Source organism: Oryzias latipes, chromosome 24, assembly GCF_002234675.1.
Source record: "Oryzias latipes chromosome 24, ASM223467v1".
NCBI lineage: Eukaryota > Metazoa > Chordata > Actinopteri > Beloniformes > Adrianichthyidae > Oryzias > Oryzias latipes.
In genome coordinates, this window is record NC_019882.2 from 13231993 (window position 1) to 13256687 (window position 24695).

Here is a 24695-nt window from a genome sequence, read left to right on the forward strand (position 1 = left end):
CCCTCTTTTTAGTCATCTGGTGCAAAAATCAAGAAATACTGCAAATTGTTACAGAAAAAGTACATAAAACTGCAGTTTTAAAAGTCCCATTCACAAACATTGCAGGATGATTGTAAATTAATTGTAATTAAGATAATTTGTGTATCTAAAAACCTACCAGAATCACCCCCTAAAGGGTTTTCTGTCCCTCTTTTCTCAGATTGTCTCCTCTAGATGCTGGCACGTCTATCCTCCAGCTCTAGTTATTAATTTGTCTCATTGGTAAACTGAAGGCTCTGAGAGCAGGTCTGGCAGTCATCTGTCATTTGTTCTTCCTGTGTGCCCCTTCAGTCTGTCTGACATCTCCGAGCAAACACGGCCCCCAATACACAAAATGGGCAAGCGGCCTTCTGCAGCCAGCGAGAGCACCCCTGCTTCTAATGTTTGTGTGACAAAAAAGGCAAGGCAAATCCTCGCAATGGAATCAGATAATCACCAACCTGTGAAGAGGCTGCCCCAATCCACATCCACACCAGGGTCCCCCCCTCTGGCCTCTGGATTAACTGTCTGTTTGGCTAATAATTTTAATCTGTTGGAGTGGGCTGAGAATGGGTGACAGAGCATGGAATAAACATCTAATCCTCAAGTCTCCCTCGTCTTTCCAAGCCCCAGGGTTCCTCTTTGACCCCTCTGTCGCACGTTTGTTGCGGCCGACTGTCCGCCGCCACTTTTGCTGGACTAAAATAGCTTCTGGTCAGACGGTTTTAAGCCTCACCGTGTGAGAGACTCTGGCCAGACTAATCTGACATCGTCCAGAGGAATGTACACATCACAAGGGGGCACTTCAGGTTCATGGGGTCAAGAGATGTCTGTCTGGGGCACATGTGTGGCAGTGAGGAACACACAAGTGAGGACAAAAGCAGAAATTGACTTTAAACATCCCAATTCCTGCTTGTAGAATTCAGTGTAACTAAAAAACCACAAAAAAGAAAATAGATCTTCCCTAATGTTTCTTCTGAGTGGCTTTTTTAACTTTCTTCTTTTAATTGATTCCATAACTAAGAAATGTGTTAAAAATGCTATACTTGAATGAGGGTTTTGATAAAATTGCATTAATAAACCTGGAAGGATGGCAAAATTACCCCTCCACGATACTGACGGCCCTCTAGTCTAATTGTTTCTGTTTGAAGTATAGCCACTTAGATATCCTGTTTGGGATGGGGCGCACCTTTGTTCTGATAAGGGCCCCTGCCCCCCAGCGACAAAGTGCGAACTACAGGGAGGGCCGCAGAGATATAAGGGCGGAGAGGAGTGTCAGGGGGGGACACTGTTCATCTGTGTATCTCTGAGCCCGCTGCTGTGCTGCGGTGATTTATTTTTCAAACATTTTTGTTGTTGTTTTTCTTTTGCCCTCATGGATATGCTCCGCGCTTGCGTCCTGTGCGCCGCTCTCCTCAGCCTCTCCAAGGCTTTTACGCACCAGGATATGAAGGATGCGCTCCTGCAGAAACTCGGGCTGGATGAAGTTCCTAAAATCCAAAAGAGGGATTTGGAGAACCTGGTTGTTCCAGCTCATATCCGAAATAAGTATGTGTCCATGCTGAAGATGCACCACAGCAGGAAGCGCAGGTCTTTGCCCAGTCTGGCTGGCATTCTGAGAGGAATCCCTGGCAATGCAGGTGTGTGTCTCAGTTATCTGCTACATATGCGAATGTAATTGTATTTAGAAAGTTATGTGCGTAAAACAAAAAACAACTCCGTGCGTAAAGTAGATGTTTGGTGCTCGGAACAAGTTTTACGCACAAAAACTAAAGCGATGCAACGAAATGTTTTGTGCTGCAGACATCTCCGGGGAGTTTGTGTACTCTGACACGACTCGGCATCGCATGTTGTTCGACATGGAGGCGCGGATCCCGGACAACAGCGAAGTGACCATGGCGGAGCTGAAGCTGTTCCAGCGGGCCTCGCATCAGAAGCGATTCACGGTGGAGAGGAAGGCCCACCGCGCCGTGAACAACGCCCGGGTCAGCATATACTGGGTGGAGGTTCTGCCTGATGGATCCAACCGATCATCTCTGGTGGACTCACGGTAGGAAAGGGGGAGGAGAGATTTAAAAAAAAAAAAAAACATCCCAGTAGCGAACCGGAAACTTCATCGTTCTAATGAATCGCCCGTCTGTTTCACAGGTTGATTCCCATTCACGAGTCTGGCTGGAAGAGCTTTGATGTCACCCAAGCGGTGCACTATTGGTCCAAGACGCAGCAGAAGACGCCAATGCACCTGGAGGTGTGGATCGAGGGCGAGAGACCTGGCAGCTATGCGGCAGAGGTGGCCAAGAGTGTGCGCTTTACCACCCAAGAGCAGACTGAGCACACCTCGGGGAAGCCTGAGCTCGTCCTCTACACCCTCAACCTCGAGGAGTATGGGTAAGGGCGCCAGCTTTTGATATGCAGGGTTTAACCAAGTAGCTTTTGGCCATTTGTTTTTAGCAGACAGTCTGACTCAGGAGGAGCATTTGGCATCACACTTTTTCCAGACCAAAAAGTTTTTTTTTTTATGAGGATGAAATAGGTTATACTAGCAGGGGTGTAACTGAGATATTCAAGGGCTCTGTCCAATGCCCCCTCCAATGTCCCTTTTCCTCCGCAGAACAGTACATTAATCTTCATTTTGTCCCTTCCACAGCTCTCGCGGGGACTGCGATGTATACCAGAGCAAAGACACCTGCTGCAGGGAGCAGTACTTCATCGACTTCCGGGCGCTCACTTGGACCCAGTACTGGATCATTGAACCCGCCGGGTACCAGGCTTTCCGGTGCACGGGGGGCTGCAAGCAGCCTAAACGCAACTTCGGCTACGGGGAGCGAAGGTGCACGGTGTCGGTGAGCGCACCGCTCCCCATCATGTACCTGGTAAAGAAAGGAGACTACACTGAAATCGAAGTGGCCGAGTTCCCCAACATGATTGTGGAGAGGTGCGCATGCACTCTGGACAATACCTCCATAGCATGAAGTCACGGGGGGGTTGGATATATTTAATTGTAATAAATAAAACTAAGTACTTTCTATTTAAATTGAGTGGGAGTCAGAAATCTTCCCCCCACCAGCACTTTTATATATTTTGTACAGCCTGGGGTAACCTCTTTTTTTAAAATCGGAATCATCCAAACTTTGTCAGATGTGACCTATTTTTTCAATGTGTACATAATATGATTTATGTTTAGAAAATAAAGTATTTTGTGCCCAATTAAGTGCCTGGCTGCAACTGTGATTGGCTCCATTCACATTCAACGAATCATTTGCATGCAGCAAACGCTCCTCATTTCCAACACCTGGGGGGTCATTATGATTATTTATTATTAGAACAAGAGGCTCGGCACACAGACAAACCTAAGGCTGCCCTGCATGGAGCCTGTGTGTTTACGTCAGGCTCAGATCGGGCCAAACATTTGTTAATCAGAGCCAATACCTAAAGCTGTGTTTGCTGTCTGAGTGGGAGGTCCTGTCAGGCTCTCCTGTATGGCTGATGAGGGTGAACCTTCAATTAAGGGGGGGGGTCAGAGGAAACACAGGTGGTTTGGAGCTGAGAGGAGGATGTCAAAGAAAACGTGTTTGTCCTGTCAGCAGGTCCCTGCTGGAGGTTCCTTCTTCCTTCCTCTCCGCCGTTGTCATTTACCTGCACAGTACAAAGACAATTTTAAGTGCTTTACGTTAAACAGTAAAAGAAACATTTAAAATGAGTATTAAAGGGGGGATCCTTCAAATAAAAATGTGGAGAAAGTTGACCCTGTAAAGCCATACTACATCAAAAAAGTGATGGAAATTCCAATTATTTTAGAATTAATAGGTGTCTTTAACCCTTTGATGAAATCCACAAGAAATTTTGGCAATAACAATTTTTCATGAGATATAAATAGCATTAATTATGATACGTTGGGTGATTTGGTGGGTTTTTGTTTACAACAAAGATAGTTTACGATGTAAAAGCATTGACACTTTTGTGGGTTTTTTTTTTGTCTCAAATTTGATCCACACATTTTTACCATTGTGTAACTATTTTATGAAGTATTATGGATACATTTTGCATTCTTTCAAACAGAGAGTAGTCATTTTTTCTTCTTCAAATTAATAACAATAGATTAGTTACTCTCTACAACAGAGTATTTGGGCCACCGTAAAAGAAGATAAGAAAAAACATGAGAATTAAATAGTAAAATCATGAAAAAAAGTCAAAATTGTATGAAGAAAAAGTTATACAATTTTTAAACAAATTCTGAGAAATAAATTGAAACTTTTCTTTCAAAAGCATGACTGTTCCCCACTTTGTGATGTCACAATGTGAGGACCTGCATGCTTTTCTGGGTTGGGAGGGGCTGGTGCTCAGAGCGCAGGTTTTTAGAGACTGAGAATGGATCAAAATACTACTCTGGGGTTTATTTTCGTGAGGATTAAACATCATAAAACACTTTCCTGGTTTAGGTAAACAGAGCTGATCTAAGGCTTTCTGGAAGTCTGTTCCTGATGTGTGCCGCATATTGAAGCTAAATACAGCTTCTCCATGTTTGGACTCCAGGTACTGACAAAAGACTGGATCCTGACCGGAAAGGTGTGGTAAATACTGGGTCAGGAGGTCAAAGCATTCAAAACTTTATCAACCGGCAACAGTCTGAGTAAAGACAGGGTAAAGGCATTAAGAACTGAACAGATGTGGTTCCTTTTTTGATCCTTGTGAGAACCCAAGCAGCTGTAAGCTGCAGTTTTCGGATTACTGGTAATTCTTTTTTTTATAGTCCTATAAAAACACTGCTAGAGTAGTCAAAAGACTAAAGATGAACACATGGACTGCTTTCTGCTTAAACATCAAATCTGTAATCCTTGAAATATTTTAGGATGAAAGTAAATGATTTTGAGACTACCTTGACGTGCCTTAATGATAATATTATTTGCTAAATTACACAATAATTACACAATTAACCTAAAAATGTCCAAATAAATTACATTTCTTGTAGTAAATATCATTTTTTATTGGAAAAATCACAAAATTGACATTTTGATGTTTTTGAACAAGACTAAGTCCTTCCAAGGATTTTTTCCAAGGAAAATCACAATTATGTGTCACGATTATTGTTATGTATGTTTTCAACCAAATATTTCAAAGTTAAAAAGGTTCATGACTTTTATGTGAAATTTTGAATTAAACAATGCTTATCAGGGGGGGTTATTGTCATTTCTGATGTGATTGGCTAACTCATCAGTGAGGTCTGAGACATTTCGGGTGAAACATATAAAGGCTTTGAACTTTTACTTCTACAAGTTTCCTCACTGGATGCACAAAAGTTCCATTTTTAATGTCTAATGAAAACACATGAGGAAATGTGTAATTTGTTTTTATGTGATTGAAATGAATTATTTTTTATGAGAGAGAGAATTCAATTTATGGGGATTTTACTGCAAAAGTCTACAAACTTCAGGGCTTTCTCATCAGGAGTCTTTGTAATGCATTCCGTCCGGTGGAGATGCATGCTGGGAACATTCACACGTTGATCTAACATGAAGTCAGAAGCTGCAGAATCCACAACAGCTGCATCACAACACACCTGTCTACTGCAAAAATGAACCAGGACAAGCATCACCTTTACATTATCTACTAAATCTAGTTATAAAAATTCATTTATAATGATCTGATCTATGAAAAACATTAACTATGTTCATTATTTCTCGGCAATAAATAGAATAAATACAATTTTGTGGTTTCTGTCTGGGAAATAAATATTAATTCTCTTTTAAAGCTCTTTTAAAACGTGGCAAAAAATATGATCATCATGAGTAAAAAGATTTAAAAATTGCTGAAAAACTAAAGGTTGATTTTTGTAATACTTCTTATAATCAATTCTAGCTTTAAAGTAAGTCCATCCATCTTCCAAAGTTGAATCCCTGTCAGAGTCACAGGGTTGCTGGGGCCTATCCAAGCTGCTGTTGGGCGAAGGCTGGCAACCCTGGACAGATTACTAGTGTGTTGCAGGGTAACACACACACACACACACAACTAGGGGGAAGCATGTCTTTGGACTGTGGGTGGAAACTGAGGCGCCCAGAGAAAACCCACAACATGCACAACGAGAACAGGCAGACTTCACTCAGAATGAAGCCAGCAGGGATTCAAACCAGGTCCTTCTCACTGTGAGGCAGAGTGGTGACCACTAAACCAACCAGCAACGTTATTGAGACACGGCTTCATCTTAAATCAACACATTTATTTTGTGTGCTTCTTGTTTTAGTGATGTTACTCAAACAGAGTTGCTTGTGGGTCACATGACCTTATTTAAAGTGAAATATCTCAGATTGAATATTTTCCTCCACTAAAAACCTTATGAACCCATTAAATAAATGTTAGATGTTACAAAGATGAGCTTTCATCTACTTTAACTTCAGTTATGACACAAAACGTACATTTGCAATATATCCCTTTAATTGTTACAACCTAGAAGAAAAAGACACAAAACCAAACATCTGCTCTTTCTGTTTGATCAGTTAAAGCCGCAACACAAAAAATCTGAAGGTTCTACTGTAAAACCAAAGCTGGATTCTGCAAATTTTAAAGCATTTACACTTTCACAAAGCTTAGAAAAAGGGGGAAAGCTGATCCTTCAACCACATTTATTAGCAAGTTCATTAATAAACATTCATGCAGGACTGAAATAGTGATTTTAGTATTTACAGGTTTCATATTAATTACATCAAAATGTAGTTTCTACTATAGTGAGATTTCATATCCTGCTTTAACAGGGTAAAAAAAAAATTAGAAACTTGAAATTGGGGAGCTATTGACAGGAAAGGGTCCCAACACTTCAAAATAAAGATACCTCAGGAATAATAAAAAAGAAAAGCTGCCACTTCCTTTAGTTTGCACAATAAAGCGGAGGTGGGACGCTCTGTAGCCCTTGAACTTGCTGGTGGAAATGAGCTACTTCCCTTCCTGTGCCAAATCCAGCGCTTGTGGTAAAGAGGGGCGGGGTCAGTGTTGAGACTAATTACTCTACTGCACCTAAAGGAACGGCTAAAGGAAAAAAAAGAAGACATTTTCTCCTGAGAATGAAGTCTTAAAAAAACAAATAAATGGAGACATATTTTTCAAAAAAAGCCATAATTTAAAGAGCAAAAATGGCTTCGTTCTATCCTGAAAATGGCCGAAAGGCCAAAGTGATAAACATTAGAGGAGCTAAAAACTACAAATGACTACAATACTTGAATGGAGCAATAAGGAGCCTAAGAGATTCCATCCCAGTGTTTTCCTTTAAGCCAAAGGTTCTTTAACACACCTTTGAAAAAAGTAGAAGTCATAAGGCAGGAAGGATGTAAAAAAAAAAGTCAACCAGATGTTTATTGTTAACTCTATGAAGTTTGATACAGGTTTGATGATGTAAACAAAACCAAAAATAAAACGTGTTAAATTTTGTTCAATTTAAAGGATTCAATAGCAAACTACAGACAGAAAACAGTCTAAATGTTTGAAAATTCTACCATGCTTCCCTGCAGAAAAACGCCAGATTCCTTTCAATCGTCCTGTTCCTCACAATTCTGACAAACTACTCAAAAAAAATATATTTACAATTCAAAAATGAGAAGAAAAGAAGCACAAATGAAACACAAACTGAACAGAAGGAAACAGTACATTTGCCCCGCAGACGTCGGCCACTAAAGTTGGTTTAAAATCATTTAAAAGTGGTTGAAAATATAAAATCTGCTCGAAAAGAAAAAAATGACAAAAAGAAGAAGGGGGGATGAGCCGGAACCCGCGCCTGCTGACTGCTTTCTCCGGTGGAATGTTGTTGCTCGGTGTTCTCAGTCTGACAGTCTGTGGCGGGTTTGCGAACTTTAAAAGTGGGGTTTTAAGAAAAAAATAAAAAATAATAAGAAGAAATGGAACGGCGGGGCGCTGGGATGTTCCGTGGCTAGCGGTGGATTCTCCCGTGTCGGCCACCAGTCCATGAGAACAAGTTTCTCAGTAATATCCCGGCTGATAATGCTGGCTCCACGGTTTCTGGTTCCAGAACTGAAAAGAAGAGACACAATCTGGGTTATTCTCCAGAAAATAATTGGTGTTGCAATAACTTTACAATGATGCTACACAACCAAACAGTTCCACATTTTGGCCCTTTTGATAAAAAACTAAACTAAAATTAAAGCAGTGAGGGAATTGTACGCGTTGCCTCCCTGCAGTTTTTTGTTGATTTTATCTGCATAGCAACCATTTTATTTGATGGTCGCATTGGATTTTTGTACACCTATTTTTCTAATAAGTTGATGTCGTATGTTGTTGCTCAGCTTGAGCCAATGATTCATGTAGTAAACTTTCACAATACTTTGGTAAAAAAGGTGAGAGGAAAAGACTAACGCAACTTTTGAGAGCTCGCCATGTAAATGCCAGTAAAAAAAAATATCTAGATTTTCCAAAACCAAAACTTTTCCATGAAAAAAATGTTTTCAATGATGCTAGAAGAGTTAGGAGAAGATAGATGAAAATCCTTAGGAGTTATAATTTGTAGCTGGTACTAAAGGTGTCTTTTTTGGATGTTCTAAAGTCAAAGGTCAATGAAACTCCGTCGTGGTTTTAGACCTAAGCTGGCATCGTGTCTGTAAAATGTCATGAAGGTCGCTGAAACAAACCATTTTTTTACCCACATTGTGTGAAAATCCCAGAATTTCCCACATTATAATTTGTAGACCTTCTTTGGAAAAACCCAACACAGGTGCTTTGGTTTCCTTTGTGGACTTTTTTTGGACTAATGTTTGGAGTCCCATAAGAGATTTTGACCCTTTCATTTTTGAGGGTTTCTCCTGCCATGATGTCATCTTTTTGGGGGCGGGGTGCTGTTTACCAATTTTCTTCTGCGGGGCAAAAATAAATCTACCAGATTTAGAAATAATCTGCAGGAGTACTGACCCCTTGCTGCCAGCTCTGGTTGAAGGCCTGAGCCTTGTCCATCCCGTTCCTGTTGCCAAAGCTCCCGCTGTTCCTGTTGTTGCCAAAATCTCTGTTCTTGTTGCCGAAGTTGCCACGGTTACCGCCTCTTGGTTGGAACTGAGGAGAACAGTGAGAACCATGACTGGACGTGTCAACAGAGTGTATTCAGGTCCAAAACGTTGGATGCCATCACCCGCCCTACCTGGCTGTGATGACCCCGGTTGCCCCCGCGGTTCATGCTGCCTCCTCCTCCTCCTCTGCCCATGTTCCCTCTGCTCATTGGGCCTCCTCGGTTTATGGGGCCTCCCCTGGGGCCCATGTTTCCTCTCATGGAACCGCCTCTGTGGGACACGCCCAAGCTAGGAATGGGGCCGCCGCCTCGATTGAAGTTTCCACGGGTGGGGAACCCCCCTCTGAAAGCTGGTGGTGGTAGGAAGCCGCGAGGGGGCCGACTGAAACCTCCTCGGGGGGCAGGAGCTGTGAATAAATCTATGCATCACCACACGCGTCACAGACTTACAGGTTTAAAGTTTGACCTTTAATCCATCAACTTACGTCCTCTGAAGTTCCCTCTGTTCTGGAAGCCGCCGCGACCACCTCCCCTCGGACCGGGACCACTGCGTCCAAACTGGCTCTTGCCCCCTCGGTTGCCGCTGCGCTGGCCCCCTCCTCGTTTGGGAGTGGTGCTGCCCTGGTTGGGCTTCTTCTCGGCGGGCAGAGCCGTCTTGCTTTCTTCTTTGTATTGTTCCAGAAGCATGGAGGCCTCGTCTTTGGGCAGCTCGGCGTAGATGACTTCACTGAAGCTTTCCCCCTCCTCCGGCAGAGCGTAGAAGCCTACAATGCCAGACAGTAATGAATATAAGTCACAGTGAATATTAAATCTTTTGAATTGAAATGTTTTCTTAACACCGGTCACCTTTCATTTTTAACAAAGCATGCTCGGGCACTTCTTTGCCGTCACTTTCCACTTTCTTCTGGACTCTCTGCTTGTATTCTTCCTCAGTAGGACAAACGACCACGGCTTTGCGCTGGAAGCCGGCGAATAGACACATCTTCCTTTTCTGACCTGGAGCAGACAGGTTGGTCTGGAAGAAGAAAAAAAGGAAGTGCTTCCATTAACGTGTTTGAAAATGATCAGATTCTCATCCCAAATCAGAACGTAGGGACCACCTACATGATCCAAGATGTAGTTCCTCTTCTTGCGAGCGGCAATCTCGATAAACTTTCCCAAGAAAAGCGGCGCTCTTTGGGAAATGGCGGTCAGCTTTGTAATGTCTTTCGATTGGCGTTTTAGGCTGTTGATCTGAGTTTAAATCAATCAAAGAAAAAGTCAGAAACACCAACAGAATCCCAGTAAGGGCAGAACAGAGAGCAGTGCTGACCATCATCTTGTCCACAATAGTGTCGCTGCCTAAGATGTAGTACTTCCCGGGGTTCTCCTGAACGTGGTTCTTCACCCATGTGGTCTTTCCAGAGCCTGGCAGGCCAACCATCACTATGATCTTCAAAATAAAACAGGATTTAAGGAATGCAAGCTCAAGAACTTAAAGGGGACAAACCAACCAACTTTCTCCATACTCTACCTCGCAGTCTGCTTTGGTCTGCGGCCCCTTCAGCCCGCGAACTCTGTCGCTGATGGGGATCTTCTGCAGGAAGGTGTAACCCTCCGGCTCAGGGAAGTACGGAGTCTCCATCTGGCCAAAGTTGAACTCCACAGCACAGTTGTGGCACATGACGTGAGGGAAAAGCGCCTGACCGTTCAGAGAATCCTTCTTGACATGGAAGGCCACAGATGGTTCTCCACCATTTTTGGAGAAGGACAACACCACCTCATCACCCTCAAAGTCCTATGAGAGGGAGGGGAAAAAAAAGCAAAACTATATTTGTATCAGATAAAAACTTACATTTGAAGCCTCGCTTCTTTCATAAATGATCTTACAATGAGACAACAGACGACGTCATTCTCATCAAATGCTTCTCCAAAGTCTTCCGTCACGCAGTTTGTGGTCTTTTTGGCTTTCCCAGAGTATGCATAGGAAAACTCTTCCTCACCTAAACAAAACCAAAAGAAAAAAGGTCCAATCAGCTGTTTTTTGTAAATTGTTGCATGATCTGTGAGTGCTGAGGTGAAGAAAAAGACCATAAAACAGCCAAAGATGAGTTTTTAGATTCACATGTAGTGCTCTTCATGAACCACTAGAGGGAGCTCTCCTGACAGTGATATTCCTCAAGAGCCACTTATAAGCAGCATTCTACTGAGGCTTTTCCATTTTTATGGACTGCAGTTAAATTGTAAATCAAAGTTCACTGTATTGTTGATTTACAAGAAACTAAAAAATTCAACCAGGTTTAGATGTTTTAAACAAGTATAATAAACACAGTTGGCACTGTAAGACAAAATAAACCAACTATAAACTGTTTGTTTGACAAAACTCACCTAACAGTAGTGAACCAGTGACCAGAGACCATCCAACCTGCACATCATGAATCTCCATGTTTTTGCTAGTTATGTGCTTCACTGGAATTTTCTCTGTAATCTGCCAGACATAAAAAGCAAAAAAAATTAACAAAAAAAGTAACGGATGCCTAAGATGAGCTTGTGTGTTGCACTGGAAGAACCCGCCCACCTTCATCTCAAAGCAGGCTTTGCCTTTGTTCACGCCATAGTTGGCTTTGCCCCCAGACCAGAGGTAAGCAAAGCTCTCCATGGTGAGAGATGAGGCACTGTAGCGGTCCCGCGACACCTTAAAGTGCAGGTCGCAGTTGTCTAAGGCACAAGGGGACAAAAGTGTTAAACTTGTGAATTTAAATCAAGTTTGGTCCTGAGCAGTTAGAAAGGCTTACAGGTATCCAAGCAGACTTTAGTGTCATCAAACTGCTCATCTTCTTCCTCCAGCGGGGGAACCGGAGATTTGAAAGAAGCGCTGAAAAAAGAAACAAACAAGTCAACAAAGACTTTAGAGTAACTGCATGAAGTGTATTAATGCTGGGGAGACCACTTGCTGAAAACATGTGTTTTGGAGAGGGGAGTGGGAATCACAGATAATGGGAATTTAACCTGGGTTTATTAAGCACCTGCTTGTGTTTTTCTGTATTGTAGGCCTTGGCAGACACTTACCTTGAGGATCCAACGAAATCTAAAACACAAGCAAAGAAGAAAGCCCTGCCAGCAGCCGTTCCATGGCTGTCATGAGTGTCTGTCAGTCTCTGTCAACCTCACTTCACAGCAGTTGTGAAAAAATTCGCCCACTCTGATGAAAAATCTCGTTATTGCTGTTTTAACTTGTTTTTGTGGTCCGATGATGGGGGCCATGCCATATTTTCAGCACTATAGGCCTTAATTTTTTGTAAAAAAACGACATTATAATCTAGAACACCTTCTATATGGATTAATTCTGGCTGAGTTCACTGATGTTCAAGCGATTTTGAGAGGTACATGGCACTCTGTCAAATTTTCATGTTGTTTTTAACGAGTAGCAAACTTGGTTTGGAGTTATTTTGAATACGCTCGCATGGCTAACGTGTATCATGTCTCTAACAGTCTAGAGTTACTTTAATCGCAGATAAACTCTGACTGGCGACTCACGTCTTGCTTAGTCCGCCTTATAGTTCGATCTGCCTTATATATGACAAACGTTTATTGATTGCCCTTTATGAATGTGCTCCCTGAACAGAAAATACGATGTAAAGAAAATTAAGCTTAAATGGCATTTCTGAATATTTCTTCATTCAAATTGAGAATCTGTAGCAGACAAAAAAAATTGCCATTTCAAGAAGAGCATATTTGTCATGTAGGTTAAATATCTCTTATTTTGCTTGCCACTATTGTTGCAGCACAAATGTTAGGTTAGGGGTATGGGGCTGTAAGAGAGCTCTCAGCAAAGTGGATGGGAAGGGGGGGTTGGAGTTGCTCAGCGCCAACAGCCCTACTTATAATTCAGGTGAAGTTCTCATGAACTACCGCTGCTCTGCAGGAACTATGTCCTAGAAATCGACAGGTTTCTGGACAAAAACATTATATTCATGGTTAAGAAACCACTGGGAACGCCTACAAAATAGATCTAAAGATGATCAGAGTGGGACTTTAACACAAAGGCCTGATGTAAACCCACTTTTACCACAAAGGTCCTTAAAGCTTAAAAATTATTTTAGATTATTTTGAAAGCAGGTTATGTTGTTTAGAAGGGAAAATATGGGCAAAGATTAAACTGATAAATCCCTAAAAACGTCAAGTGGACAATTTGGAGAAGCAGGAAGTGACTTTCCTGGATTAACACAACCAGAAATAAGTGATCACAATTTAAAAATAAATAAAACAGCCAACATTTTTGATGCTGTGCCCATCGATCTTCAGCGTCCAGGTAGTGCAATGAAAACAACACACGTGACCAAAAAAAGTAAGTTCATGTTCACACTCACACTGGAACTCCCTTGCAAGCCATGCATGAGGTCACAGAACGCGGGGTATAAAAACTCTTCCAAACGCACACAACATGACATTTTACACAAACATGATACAGAAACAGCAACAAGAGTGTGATAGAGAGAAAACAACAACAAAAAGGCAGAACACTCCGAAAAAACATGGACGATCACTACCGAAGCTCCTCCGTGGACGCTCCAATAATCTTGATTTTTTTCTTTAAATCTCCTAAATCCTTGTGTGCTACTTTCTTTCAGACCCCTCGGCTACTTTCCTCAACCCACCCCTCCTTTTGAAAAAGTGTACACCTGCTATTTCCCTCTGTGGGTTTTGCTTAGAGTAGCCTCCATTCACCTTAAGGACACAACGGGCTTTTCCAAAAGAAACAAAACAATAAGTGGCATGAGGAACAGATGTGAAAAGTCACAGATGCACTTCTGCTACAGAATGCAGTCCATTAAAGACGCTATGTGAGTGGGCATTGTAGAGTAAATGGTAAGGCTCTTTAGGTAGTCAGGGATGACCCTGAAAACACATGTGTGAAAGTTATTAAATAAGAGAATACTTTTTATTTTAAACAAAAAAACAGAGGGTTTTCCTCTTGCTAGAAATGTGTGCATTGGCACTTAAAGCCAATACAATCCAACAAAGCTATGGATGGCGCTTCAGGGATGCTGAAGGCCATTTTGCTCTGTCCCATCCTTACCAGCTGTATTTGTTCTCTTCAATAAATTCAAAGTAGCCCCTTCCATGTTCCTCCCGGCGTCTCTTAACACCCTTCTTATTCTTCTGATCAGCATTCGTGTCTTTGTCCGCATCCCCTTTGAAAATAGAACAAAGATATAGAATGAGGTGCTCCTTTTTGAGACAGAGAGAGAGGTCGGACTAGCAGTGGGGTTCTGGCCCACAAAGCCCGTTCATTAGTTACATTGTGTCCATCATAATTCATATGAATGTTCAAAGAGGCAGCACTATACTTACACTGAAAATACAGTACAATCAAATGGTTATGACAGCTTTTAAGACCAGGTAGTTAAACAATAAACTGGCCAAAAATTATAAAATAAATGAGTGATGCTTTGTGGGGGCGAAATAAAAGTCTGAAAAATACACCATTGTCAATGGGGTTTGATTAACTTATAAGGGAAAGTTTACTGTTTAAGGGGGATAAATAAATCATGCAAGTAAGGCTATTTAGATATGGTTTTAAACTACCTCCCCATTTGTTACACTGTATGATTTTGGAACCTTTATTAAACAGAAAAACCACGACAAAAAAAACTAGCTAAACAAAAGCAGCAGAACCAGCTGAGCTACCACTATTTAAATTTGGGGTTAGCCATCGCAGATATTCTCCTGTTTATTTTATTTGTGCAGACTGGGAAATGAAATGTTTCAAAAGTAATTCCAGTGAGATTGTACAAATGACAGTAAGATACAAGATTTGTGGCTTGCAAATTCCCCCTTTATGTCTTAACAGGAAGGGAAAATCTGAAATGGCTAACCCTGCTAAATTAGCTTGTTAGCACTACACCAGAAACAAAGGAAATCGCGCTAGCTGACAAGCTAACACACCTTACAAAATCGAAAGAAAAAGCTTAAAGGTCAACCAAAAAGGACGGTTCTCGGCATATAAATTTAATTAAAACTATTACTAAACTTTAAATTGTGTTTTTGAAACGACTCTTTAAAACGTGCCTGAGAGAATATGGTAACGCGTAATTAGAGTTACAAAACGATTAACTAAGAGGAGGTGACCGATGCTAGCTGCTAATGCTAACTAGCTTGAATCACGCCGCCGTGTTCAACATGGACGCTCCTTGGTAACGCGCTAAAATCTTCGCAACCAGCCCCCGAAAAAAAAAAACAGCCAGCCACAGTCCATTCAGCCAGCCACCTTTTCAGCATCACTTCACCAGACTCACCCTCAGCAGCTTGCTCCCCGGGCTCACCATCCTCCGTGTCAATTTTTTCCATGTCGTCCACATCTCCCTTCAGCATCTCGTCGTCTTCGTCGCCTTCTTCCCCCTCACCCATGTCTTCGTCATCCGCTACGCCATTGCCCTCGTCCCCATTATCATTATCCTGTTCTTCCTCATTAGCCTCCATGCTCTCTTCTATCGGGCCGTCGCCTTCCTCTTCCTCTCCCATCACCTCCTGTTCGGCGGCCTGTTCGAGGGTTTCCTCCTCCGATCCCTCCTGGGCCGCAGAAGAATCCCCGACCAGGGCCTCCTCGTCGAGCGCGGCCTGCAGGCGGTCCATCAGCTCGGCCTTCAGCCCCTTGTCCGACAGATTACGCTTCTTCAGCTCGTCTTTCAGCTCGTTCACTTTCAGCTTTTTCACGTTAATTGTGCTCATTTTGAATGCAAGAGTACAAACAGTTTTTAAAAAATCGACGATAAATAAATAACTGAACGCCTATAGACAGGAAACTGCGCCAAAATAGCACCCGCTGTCCGAGAAGTCTTCGCCGGCGGAGAGCTGCGCTGAAACGGCGGTTGAGTGGGGAGGGGAGGAGGACGGCCTCTCTCCTACCGTAATCACTGAATAAATGGCGCAGCGGGTTTTTTCCCTCTTCTGGTAAACCTGCCATCTGCTACTGTCACACAAGAAAACATCTATACTTATCTTACAAACACATTATACATTATTGCAGAGAAATATTGTCCACTTATTTGCTAAAAAAGAGAAAAAAAGTTTCCTTTTTTAAATGACAGCTTAATTTGGGCCTCAGCAACAAAACGGGACAAACTACAGTTAATGTTGAAATTTAATACCAGTTTCAATGGAAATTTCCTTTGCAGCTTTGGTCTTTTATTATGAACTCTCTTTGGAATGTTGGTACTTAGTCACCTCATGACTACACTTCCACCACTGTGCATGGCAGCAGAATTATTGAATTTTATCTCCCAACTTTTCTTATCAAAGACCCACTCCATTGAAAAGCATGCTTTTCTTTTATGTGTTTTTAAAATTTTCTTTAAGCATTTTCCAATGATGATGGGCTGCACTGTGGTGTAGTGTTTAGCGCTCTTGCCTCACAGCAAGAAGGCCCCTGGTTCAAGTCCGGCTGGGGGACCTGAAACAGAACATCAATGGGGGACCTTTCTGTGTGGAGTTTGCATGTTCTCCCCGTGCATGTGTGGGTTTTCTCCGGTGACTCCAGCTTCCACCCACCATCCAAAAACATGCTTCATAGGTCACTCTAAATTGTCCATAGGTGTGAATGTGGGTGTGTGAAATGTGTGACCCAGCGACAGACTGGCGACCTGTCCAGGGAGTCCCCTGCCTTCGCCCATAAGTGGCCGGGATAGGCTACAGCAGCCCCGTGACTCCAAAAGGGATAAACAGAGGAAGATGAATGAATTTTCTAATGATGGAGGACATATATAAAGAAAATTCAGTTCTGAGTATTTCTTTATTCAAAGTTGTGAATCAGGAATAGAAAAGAAATCCAGTCTAAAAAAGCTTGTAGCTCTGATGCTACAGTTGTCTGGCCACAAGCTTCCTGCTCTGCTCCATTCTGACGCATGAACCTGTAGACGGCTAGATCTGTGTACGTCTTTCTTTTCCTCGTCTGAGCTGGCATCTGGCTTAAAACTGTACTGCTGGATAGCTCCAATATTGCCTGCCATTGTTGTTGCAACCTGACGTTAGGTTGGGTTGCGAGGGGCTGTAAGCTAGTGGGAGAGCATGTAACAAATGGATGACTGGAAATGAGGGAAGACTTCATCAGTTCTGTCCACAACTCAGAGGTGAATTTCTGAAAAACTACTGGTGGTCTGCAGAAACTATGTTCTAGAAAAACAACACAGGTTTTTTGATTTAGGCTAAAAACAGCATAATCATAATTAAAAGATCACTGGGAACACTTTTACTATAGATTAAATGATTATCAAAATGACACTTTCTAATTCCAAATTTGTGTTCTTTAAAATGTAAATATTTTTAGCTGTTGTTTTACTGTTCAAATTTGACTGTTTTTGGTACATAAGCACTAATTTCACTTTGCAATTTACAAGGTGACAGTCTTTGTCATTGATCAGCAGGTTGTAAAATTTCCGGGTTTTTTTCTGCTGTAAGAAATGTAGTTTAATCCTCATATTCAAGTTTTACTGTTAGTATTTTTTTGGTCTGTTTTTTAGCCTCTGATTAGTTTCAAAGCACTTTGTTTGTTTAATTATAAAGATTGCTTTGAAACTAAAAGTATATTTGCATATCAACAAACTAAAATAGCAAGGTTAAAATTCACGCAAATGAATACAAATATTATCATGCAATAAAAATAAATTGTTTTTTATTATGAATCACAGAAAACATTAAAATACTGGTGAAAAAGATCACATAAGTCACAAATTAAGAAATATAAACAGGAGTTGGACCACAATGATTGTATATAAACCACAATCATATGTAAAATAGAATAATTAGAATTAGAAATTGAATAGATATTAAATGTCCAAATTGAACAATAATCTCTTCTGCACTCATGCTGCATTATATGAGCCACAACTTTAGAGAATATCAACATGATTTGAAACGCTTTTTTTTTTTTTTTTTTACAATTATATGTAAAAAAAACAACAACATTTGAATTCAACAAAGTGCATTTGAATATAACCAACAAAAAGTAAATATGATGCATTTTTTGTTATAAACGTCAGAAAATATATCAAAGCTCTGAAAAAAATGTGAAAAATCAAAAAAATTGTTAGATTTAGAAATATAATATCCAAATTGTCCAATCATCTCTTCTGCTCTCATTCTGCGATGTGGTTCATGGATTTGATCCACAAATGAAGAAATATCAACTTCATTGAATCCTTTTGTTTATGCACCACACTTATGTAAAACAAGATTAAAATGAAACAAAATGCATACAGATGTTATCACACAATGAAAAATTATAATTTTTTTGTCATAAATAACTGAAAACATTAAAATAGCAGTGAAAAAGACCATTAAATAATTAAAATAAAGCTCTGACATTAGAAATGTAATAGATAAATATCCAAATTGTCCAATAATCTCTTTTGTACTCATGCTGCGTTGGATATTAGGCACAATTTAAGGGATTACAACATAAGTTTAACTTCTTTGGTTGTTTGTGAATAAGAACGAAACAACAAAAAAATTGATCCATCAGCAGAAAAGCATCTCACTACCGCCCTCTAGAGGAGCCCCGGCTAAACTGCATCATGTGGTCGAGGCGCGCTCCGGGGCGCTCACTCTCGCTCCGCTGTGCCACCGGCGCCGCTCCTCTCTATAGTCTCCCCATCCTCTCAATTAATCAAATTCCCACATTTTATACTAAAAAATGAATCCAAACACTTTCCTGGGGGTTGTTGGAGCTTTAAAACAAACTGCGCTCCATCTTTGTTCGGACTCCTTTTTTCATTTTTACAACAAGTTGTCATGTCGTCTGTGACCGGGAGAGGAGAGAGCTTTCCTGCCTCCATCCGGGCTGTTCTGGTGAGTCCCATTTATTTATTAGAAATATAGCTCTATTTTTAAGGACCTTTAAATGTATCTGCGTGTGGAGAGGAGAAAAAAAAGAAGCTTCGGGGTGTGGTTGGCCGATAATTTCCAATTATATTTGTGGCCCCAGAACTCAGAGGCGCGCGAGCCCGTCGGTTTTACCGGGAGGAGTACCGGAGGAGACTGCCGAGTCAAGGAGCGCCCCACTCCCGAGGGCGCCGGAGGCTCCAGGGGAAGCGCAAACATGTGCCAGAGAACCGAAGATACCCCGTCCTCCAGGTGCCTCCAAGTCGGGGAGCGCTTTAGGATGCCCTTCAGCGGCGGGACCCTCCGGAGAGCCCACCCCGGGGGCGGCCAACTGGGGGGGTCCGATCGCAAAGTTGCGGGATGTGATAAATGCTCGGCGACCCTCGTGGGTCTGAAGAAGCAAGCCCTGAGTCTGGCTGTCCACCATCGCTTCTCCTGCAAGGTCAGTGATGCTCCCATGGATGATGAGGAGGAAGAGGAGGAGGGGGGTCATTCAACAAAAAAATACGTATTTGAAATATTAATATTTGTTCAATACACCAAAAATTTACGTGAAATCAGCATAAAAAAGCTAGCTTTCTTGTTTTAAACGACAAAAAACTTTATTAGAAGTTGATTTATTTACATCTCTCAGATATTTCTGAGAATGTTTTTTTTTTCATATTTGGAAGGTCAGTGATGCTCCCATGGAGGAAAAAGGAGGAGGATGAAGGGTGGGGGTGTCAACTTCAAGTGGATTAACATAAAAATAAATGTTTACAAAGTGGTATTTGTTGATTGCACCAAAAATGAATGTGAAATGTGCAAAATAAATAAACAAACACACTTATTTTGTTTTCCTAATAAAAAATAAAATAAAACATTTATTAGAACTTTATTTGTTTACAAATATTTTCATATTTTAGTCACTGCTGGGCATTTTTTAAAACCATTTTTGTGAGTAGTTTATTAAGAAAGTAAATTTTCCTGAATATTTTTTATCAGAACTACACCACATTTCTTTACTGTATAATGGGGCATATGTTGATTTAAACACCCAAAATCCACTAAACTGGACTCTTTCTGCAAGATTCTTCACCTTCAAGTCAATTTACTTTCATTTTAACCCTCCTGCGGCCGGTCACCACTGCCGCCTTTTAGTGGAAATCACGCGTGCATCCATCACTCAGACCCCTCCAGACAAAGTGAAGCGACGGCATTCCTCTGCGAGTGGTTTGAAATGGCCATGAATATTTCATCACTGCATCCCAGTGTCATCCTCAGTCCTCCCCATTCAGGTCGTGGCTATTTATTTTTGTCCTCTTAAGTGGGATGGGGCACGGCCACTGTCATGTGTGCTGAGAGAGAGGCGGTGGAAGCATGCGGAGGCAGACAGTGGAAATCTGATAAGCCAGTTTGGCTCCTTTCAGGTTTATTGATCAACAGTGATTTCTCATCAGGCCTCTATGATATCATCCTTCTCCAATGAGCTTTTACTGCAGTAAAAACATAAAAATAGTCTCTGAGAAATAGGCGAGATAAGATAAGACATGCTGCAGTATGTTTATCTCTTTGTGAGTTGTAAAAATATGTGAACCCTTTTTGGTATACCAAGTTTTGATCTTATGGGAAGACATTAGACAGTGTGGAGCAAATATGGGGTTTTCCAACATACATCTGGAATGTTCTAATTGGCTGAAGCACCCGATCCAGGTTGGATTAATATCTGGAAAATGTGGAGACAACACTGGCCTTTGAGGCCTGGATTTCCTGACCCCTTGGGTGGAGGGAGGCAGACAAATGAAAGGTGTATTCGCTGCTGTCAACACAAAAAGAGAGTCGACTGTTTGATTTGTGTTAGATTTTAACAGCTGAAACAAATTAGAGGACTTTAGAGGTTTTAAAAATCCTCCAGGTTTGGACAAATCAGATTTATTGTAAATTAGATTAAAGGAATAAAGCATATTTTTATGCGAAAATTGTAGTTATATATGGGCGATCAGACAATTGACGTCTGAGGCGTTTTTGGGCTTTGTTTTTTACTATTTTATAATTTCCTGTAATCCTTTCAAGTTTTTTGGGGAAATGCTCGATATCCAATGTTTTAGTAAAATCCCAGCTTCTTTTTTACAGATAATTTTTCAATAAATCATGCAATAACTTTTCAATATTTCTGAAAATCCACAAAAATCTCAATTCTGAGTGGTACATTTGGGCATTTCTTTTTCACTGCAAAATTAAAAAAATTGAAATAAAACCGTTTTTATTTAAAAAAAAATAAAGTTAAAAAGTGTACAGACAAAAAGGTTTAAAACTAAAAAAGCAAAAGATAGTGTAAAACATTTTTAAAAAAAAAAACAACAACAGGCAAACCTCTTCTACACAAGGGGATCACCACTTCAAACTGTATACCCCTAAATGAGAGGACCCCCCCTCAAAGTATATAGTCTTAAACTAGGGGATAACTCCTTCAAAGTATGTACTACTAAACAGGGGAATCCTTCCCTCCAACTAAATACTCCTAAACAAAGGAACCATGAGTGGAAATGATCTGAAAACAGTAATATAAGGAAAAGTTCAATCCAAGTCAAGACCTCAACCTAATGTAAAGGTGAAAGCACCGTAACCCTTGTGCTATCCTAGGCACTTTAACATTGGGAGTTGGGTCATCTAGACCCACTGGACAGTGCACTGAACCTTTTTTCTTCAATGATTTGTGATCTTCACTGGTGTCCATGGATTACATGAAATCTTTCCACCTTTATCCACCTGTGTCATGGTAGAGAGAACACGTCAATGTAAGGATCGTGTCATCTGGACCCCATAGGATAGCACAAGGGTTAAGGGAGCTTTCACACTGCCCCATTTGCTCTGCTTTCATTGTGTCGCATGGATCTCAATTGATCTCCATTGTAAATTAAAAGGAATCTGGTTTTCCCAGAAAACAAGTATTTTTTTATTTGTTTGTAAATGTACTCTTTAGCAACAGCTGTTTGCTGCACAAATCCAAAGAAAGATAATTTGTTAATATGCTTGGAGAACCAGCTTGGCCATTTTTCCTCATTGAGCTTTTATGTTTTTTTTAGTCAGACTGTTCTGGACAATACCAACCCCTTAAACAAACCAAGGAATATGGTCAGGATGGTTTGATTAATTTTTAGAGGCCAGTTTTCAATACTTTGGCATTGCCTTTCCATTCAAACCAAGTGGACTGGACTATGAAAGTACCCAACTCTTTAGAAAACAAAGCAAGGCTAAATAACTCCATCCGGAGAGCAGTTTTAAATAACAGACAACAATGCGTTAAGGTACAAGAATATAAATTAAAAACTAGAAGTGATTCAATCATGGGAGGTCTTAGTATACCGGTATGTTTTTTTTCCACTTTAGCATAAATCAAGGCTCCTAAATGAGGCACGTCTCAACCAAATTATGTCTCTTGCGATTTTTTCCTGAAATCCTGCAGGAAACAAGCCCCCTGGCAACATTTCTTCATGCCAACCTCCGTATTCACGGACGTGCCAACACAGAGTCCTGGGACAGAGACAAGGAGCAGGGTCAGTGTGGAGCTTGTGGTGCGAACACGAACCTCCTCAAGCAGGAGGCCATCCACCTGGCTCTGAGTCGCAGTCAGTCGTTAGCCAAGCCCTATCATGAGGCAAGCCTCAGCAGCTCTGGCACAACTGTGGGACAAAGTGAGACAAAGCACTGGGACGGGGCTTCAAAGGAGCCTCTGCACCAACAATACAGCCGAACACACAGTTCCCAAAGCCTACAAAAGCCCAAGACGCCTCAGGGGACGCCTCAAACCCTCAGAAGACTTGGAGCCAAGCTACCCAACCCCAACATGGAGCGCTGGGTGGAGGAGCAACAGCAGCTGCTGGCTTCCAAATCCGCAGATGGTGTCACATCAAATTCTTGCCATAAGGTACGCCTAAAAGCTCATCCTTTCTCTGCATCCAATCACACAATTTCTAGTTGAGTGCCCCCCCCCCCCCCCCCCTTTGATGAGTTTTATGGGTAACGCATGCCTTTATGAGCGCACGTGTCAGCGGAGCAATGATTCATAATCAGACGTTGTTTCGATCACGCGCCTGAGCGTGCTCTTTAAAAGCGTTTTTGCTAATGGAATGGAATTGGACCATGATTTACCCGTCATAAAAAGGTGGCCGGTCAAAAAGCCCTCGTGATCAATAGAGATTCAAGGAATATTTAAAACCTACGGCCGGTGAAATGTGCATTACTGTGATGGAAGCTGCGGTAGAGTGAGCCCGCCCCCTCCCTGGTCCCCAGAGAATGAAGGTTAAAGCTGCAGTAGACCAGGCGAGTGAGACAAGATGATATTCCCAAAACATTTTTACAATTATATTTACTTGTTAATTTGATTACATTTAAAAATACATTTAAATACATTTTTTCTGATCACAAATTGTTCAAACAAAATGCATTGTCTATATTTGCCAATCTAGTGAGCATCAATGCAGTTTTTTGCACAGACTTCTGGTAAATTTCCAGGAATTGTAGATTCGGACACCCAGACCAAATGGCTAATAGTGCACTAGGTAGTGAGGGAATTCGGGCACAACCTACCCATCATGCAACTGATCACTTGCACCAGGTCTGTTTAGCCATTTAGAACCTGGAGTCACCTGGTTCAGCCAATCAGAATCAAGCAATATAGGGCTTTTAAGCACTTAAATTATTTTTTTATCAGACACTGGGTTTGTTTTGTGTAAAACCTACCGACATGTTTCGGCGGAATGCCTTCCGCCTTCGTCAGGGTCGTCATCAGATGGTGGCGTGTGACGTCTTTAAAAAGAGCTGATTTGTGACTGAGGCGGAGTCACCTGTCAAACTTTGACAAGTGACTCCGCCGCTTGATGTCCGTCTTTCTCTGGAGGATGTTGCTCCAGGTGTGAGAGAGCAGGAAAGCCCCCTCATCCCGGTTCATGGAAGTGTGGGCTCGTTTTTCTGATCTCCACCGCCTCCATGAACCGGGATGAGGGGGCTTTCCTGCTCTCTCACACCTGGAGCAACATCCTCCAGAGAAAGACGGACATCAAGGGGCGGAGTCACTTGTCAAAGTTTGACAGGTGACTCCGCCTCAGTCACAAATCAGCTCTTTTTAAAGACGTCACACGCCACCATCTGATGACGACCCTGACGAAGGCGGAAGGCATTCCGCCGAAACATGTCGGTAGGTTTTACACAAAACAAACCCAGTGTCTGATAAAAAAATAATTTAAGTGCTTAATAGAACTTATAGACACAATGAACTTCATTGAATCAAGATAGGGCTTGCTGGAGAATAACATGACAGAACCAGAGGAATAAGTTTTGGGAGGCAATTTTCATCTAAAAATGACTGGAAACAAACCCTTGATTGGAATCCAGCCCTTATGGTTATTTTGCATGTATTTATTCCACTCTTCATAATTTTTAAACTTGATCTGTTTTACTCTTTTTGGCTGTCCACTGTTCATTTATGTTGCGGTTCTAGCAAAGCAGTCTTGCCATTGCGTGACTAATTTCATTGTACATCACATTAACTTTTGCTGCACAGTCATGAGAATAAATGTGAAGAAATGCAGCAATGTGGTGTAAAATGTGGCTTGGAAATGACTCCATTTGCAAATCCTTTCATAACTAATTTTAAGTGAACCAAGAACAAATGTGGGTCACTAAAGATGAACTGCAAGTCTAAAGCACATTGAAAGAAGAAGAGAAAAAATTCCAGCAAAATGATAACATAAATAATACCATTCTATGTTTATGAGTCAAAGTTAAAAGTGTGTTTGCACACGGTTTGAAAATTTAGGAGTAAATTCCTGTAAAAAATAATTGT

The 24695-nt window shown here is 41.4% G+C and overlaps 3 protein-coding genes across 5 annotated transcripts in view; 2 read left to right on the plus strand and 1 right to left on the minus strand.

The window, feature by feature from the left end:
• Positions 1–1393: 1393 nt before the first annotated feature.
• On the plus strand, positions 1394–2990 carry lefty1 (left-right determination factor 1). Its single transcript, NM_001163090.1, is given in 4 exon segments — positions 1394–1658; positions 1822–2068; positions 2167–2406; positions 2666–2990. Coding segments are annotated over 4 exon segments (1077 nt in total).
• A 3435-nt stretch (positions 2991–6425) lies between these two features.
• hnrnpu (heterogeneous nuclear ribonucleoprotein U) lies at positions 6426–15886 on the minus strand. 2 transcript variants are annotated; one of them, XM_011491757.2, is made up of 14 exons: positions 15292–15886; positions 14073–14187; positions 11788–11867; positions 11571–11710; positions 11381–11480; positions 10883–10995; positions 10527–10790; positions 10326–10445; positions 10118–10246; positions 9860–10028; positions 9499–9777; positions 9146–9432; positions 8923–9060; positions 6426–8031 (listed from the first exon to the last, which is right to left on the minus strand). In XM_011491757.2, the coding sequence occupies exons 1-14, from the start codon at positions 15722–15724 to the stop codon at positions 7981–7983; spliced, it is 2418 nt and encodes an 805-aa protein (XP_011490059.1). In that variant the 5' UTR covers positions 15725–15886; the 3' UTR covers positions 6426–7980. The 2 variants fall into 2 exon arrangements, with proteins under 2 accessions (XP_011490059.1, XP_011490060.1); XM_011491758.2 differs by having other exon boundaries at positions 7754–8031; positions 9146–9420.
• Positions 15887–17923: 2037 nt separating this feature from the next.
• The window catches only part of LOC105357228 (kinesin-like protein KIF26B), a 53813-nt gene continuing 47041 nt past the window's right edge, over positions 17924–24695 (plus strand). The window contains exons 1-3 of one of the 2 annotated variants that reach the window (XM_011492007.3): positions 17924–18838; positions 18975–19313; positions 22317–22778. In XM_011492007.3, the coding sequence (XP_011490309.1) occupies positions 18782–18838; positions 18975–19313; positions 22317–22778 (858 nt within the window). In that variant the 5' untranslated portion in view covers positions 17924–18781. Of the gene's footprint in view, positions 19314–22316; positions 22779–24695 lie in introns of both variants that reach the window. The other variant, XM_023953203.1, reaches the window with a different exon arrangement.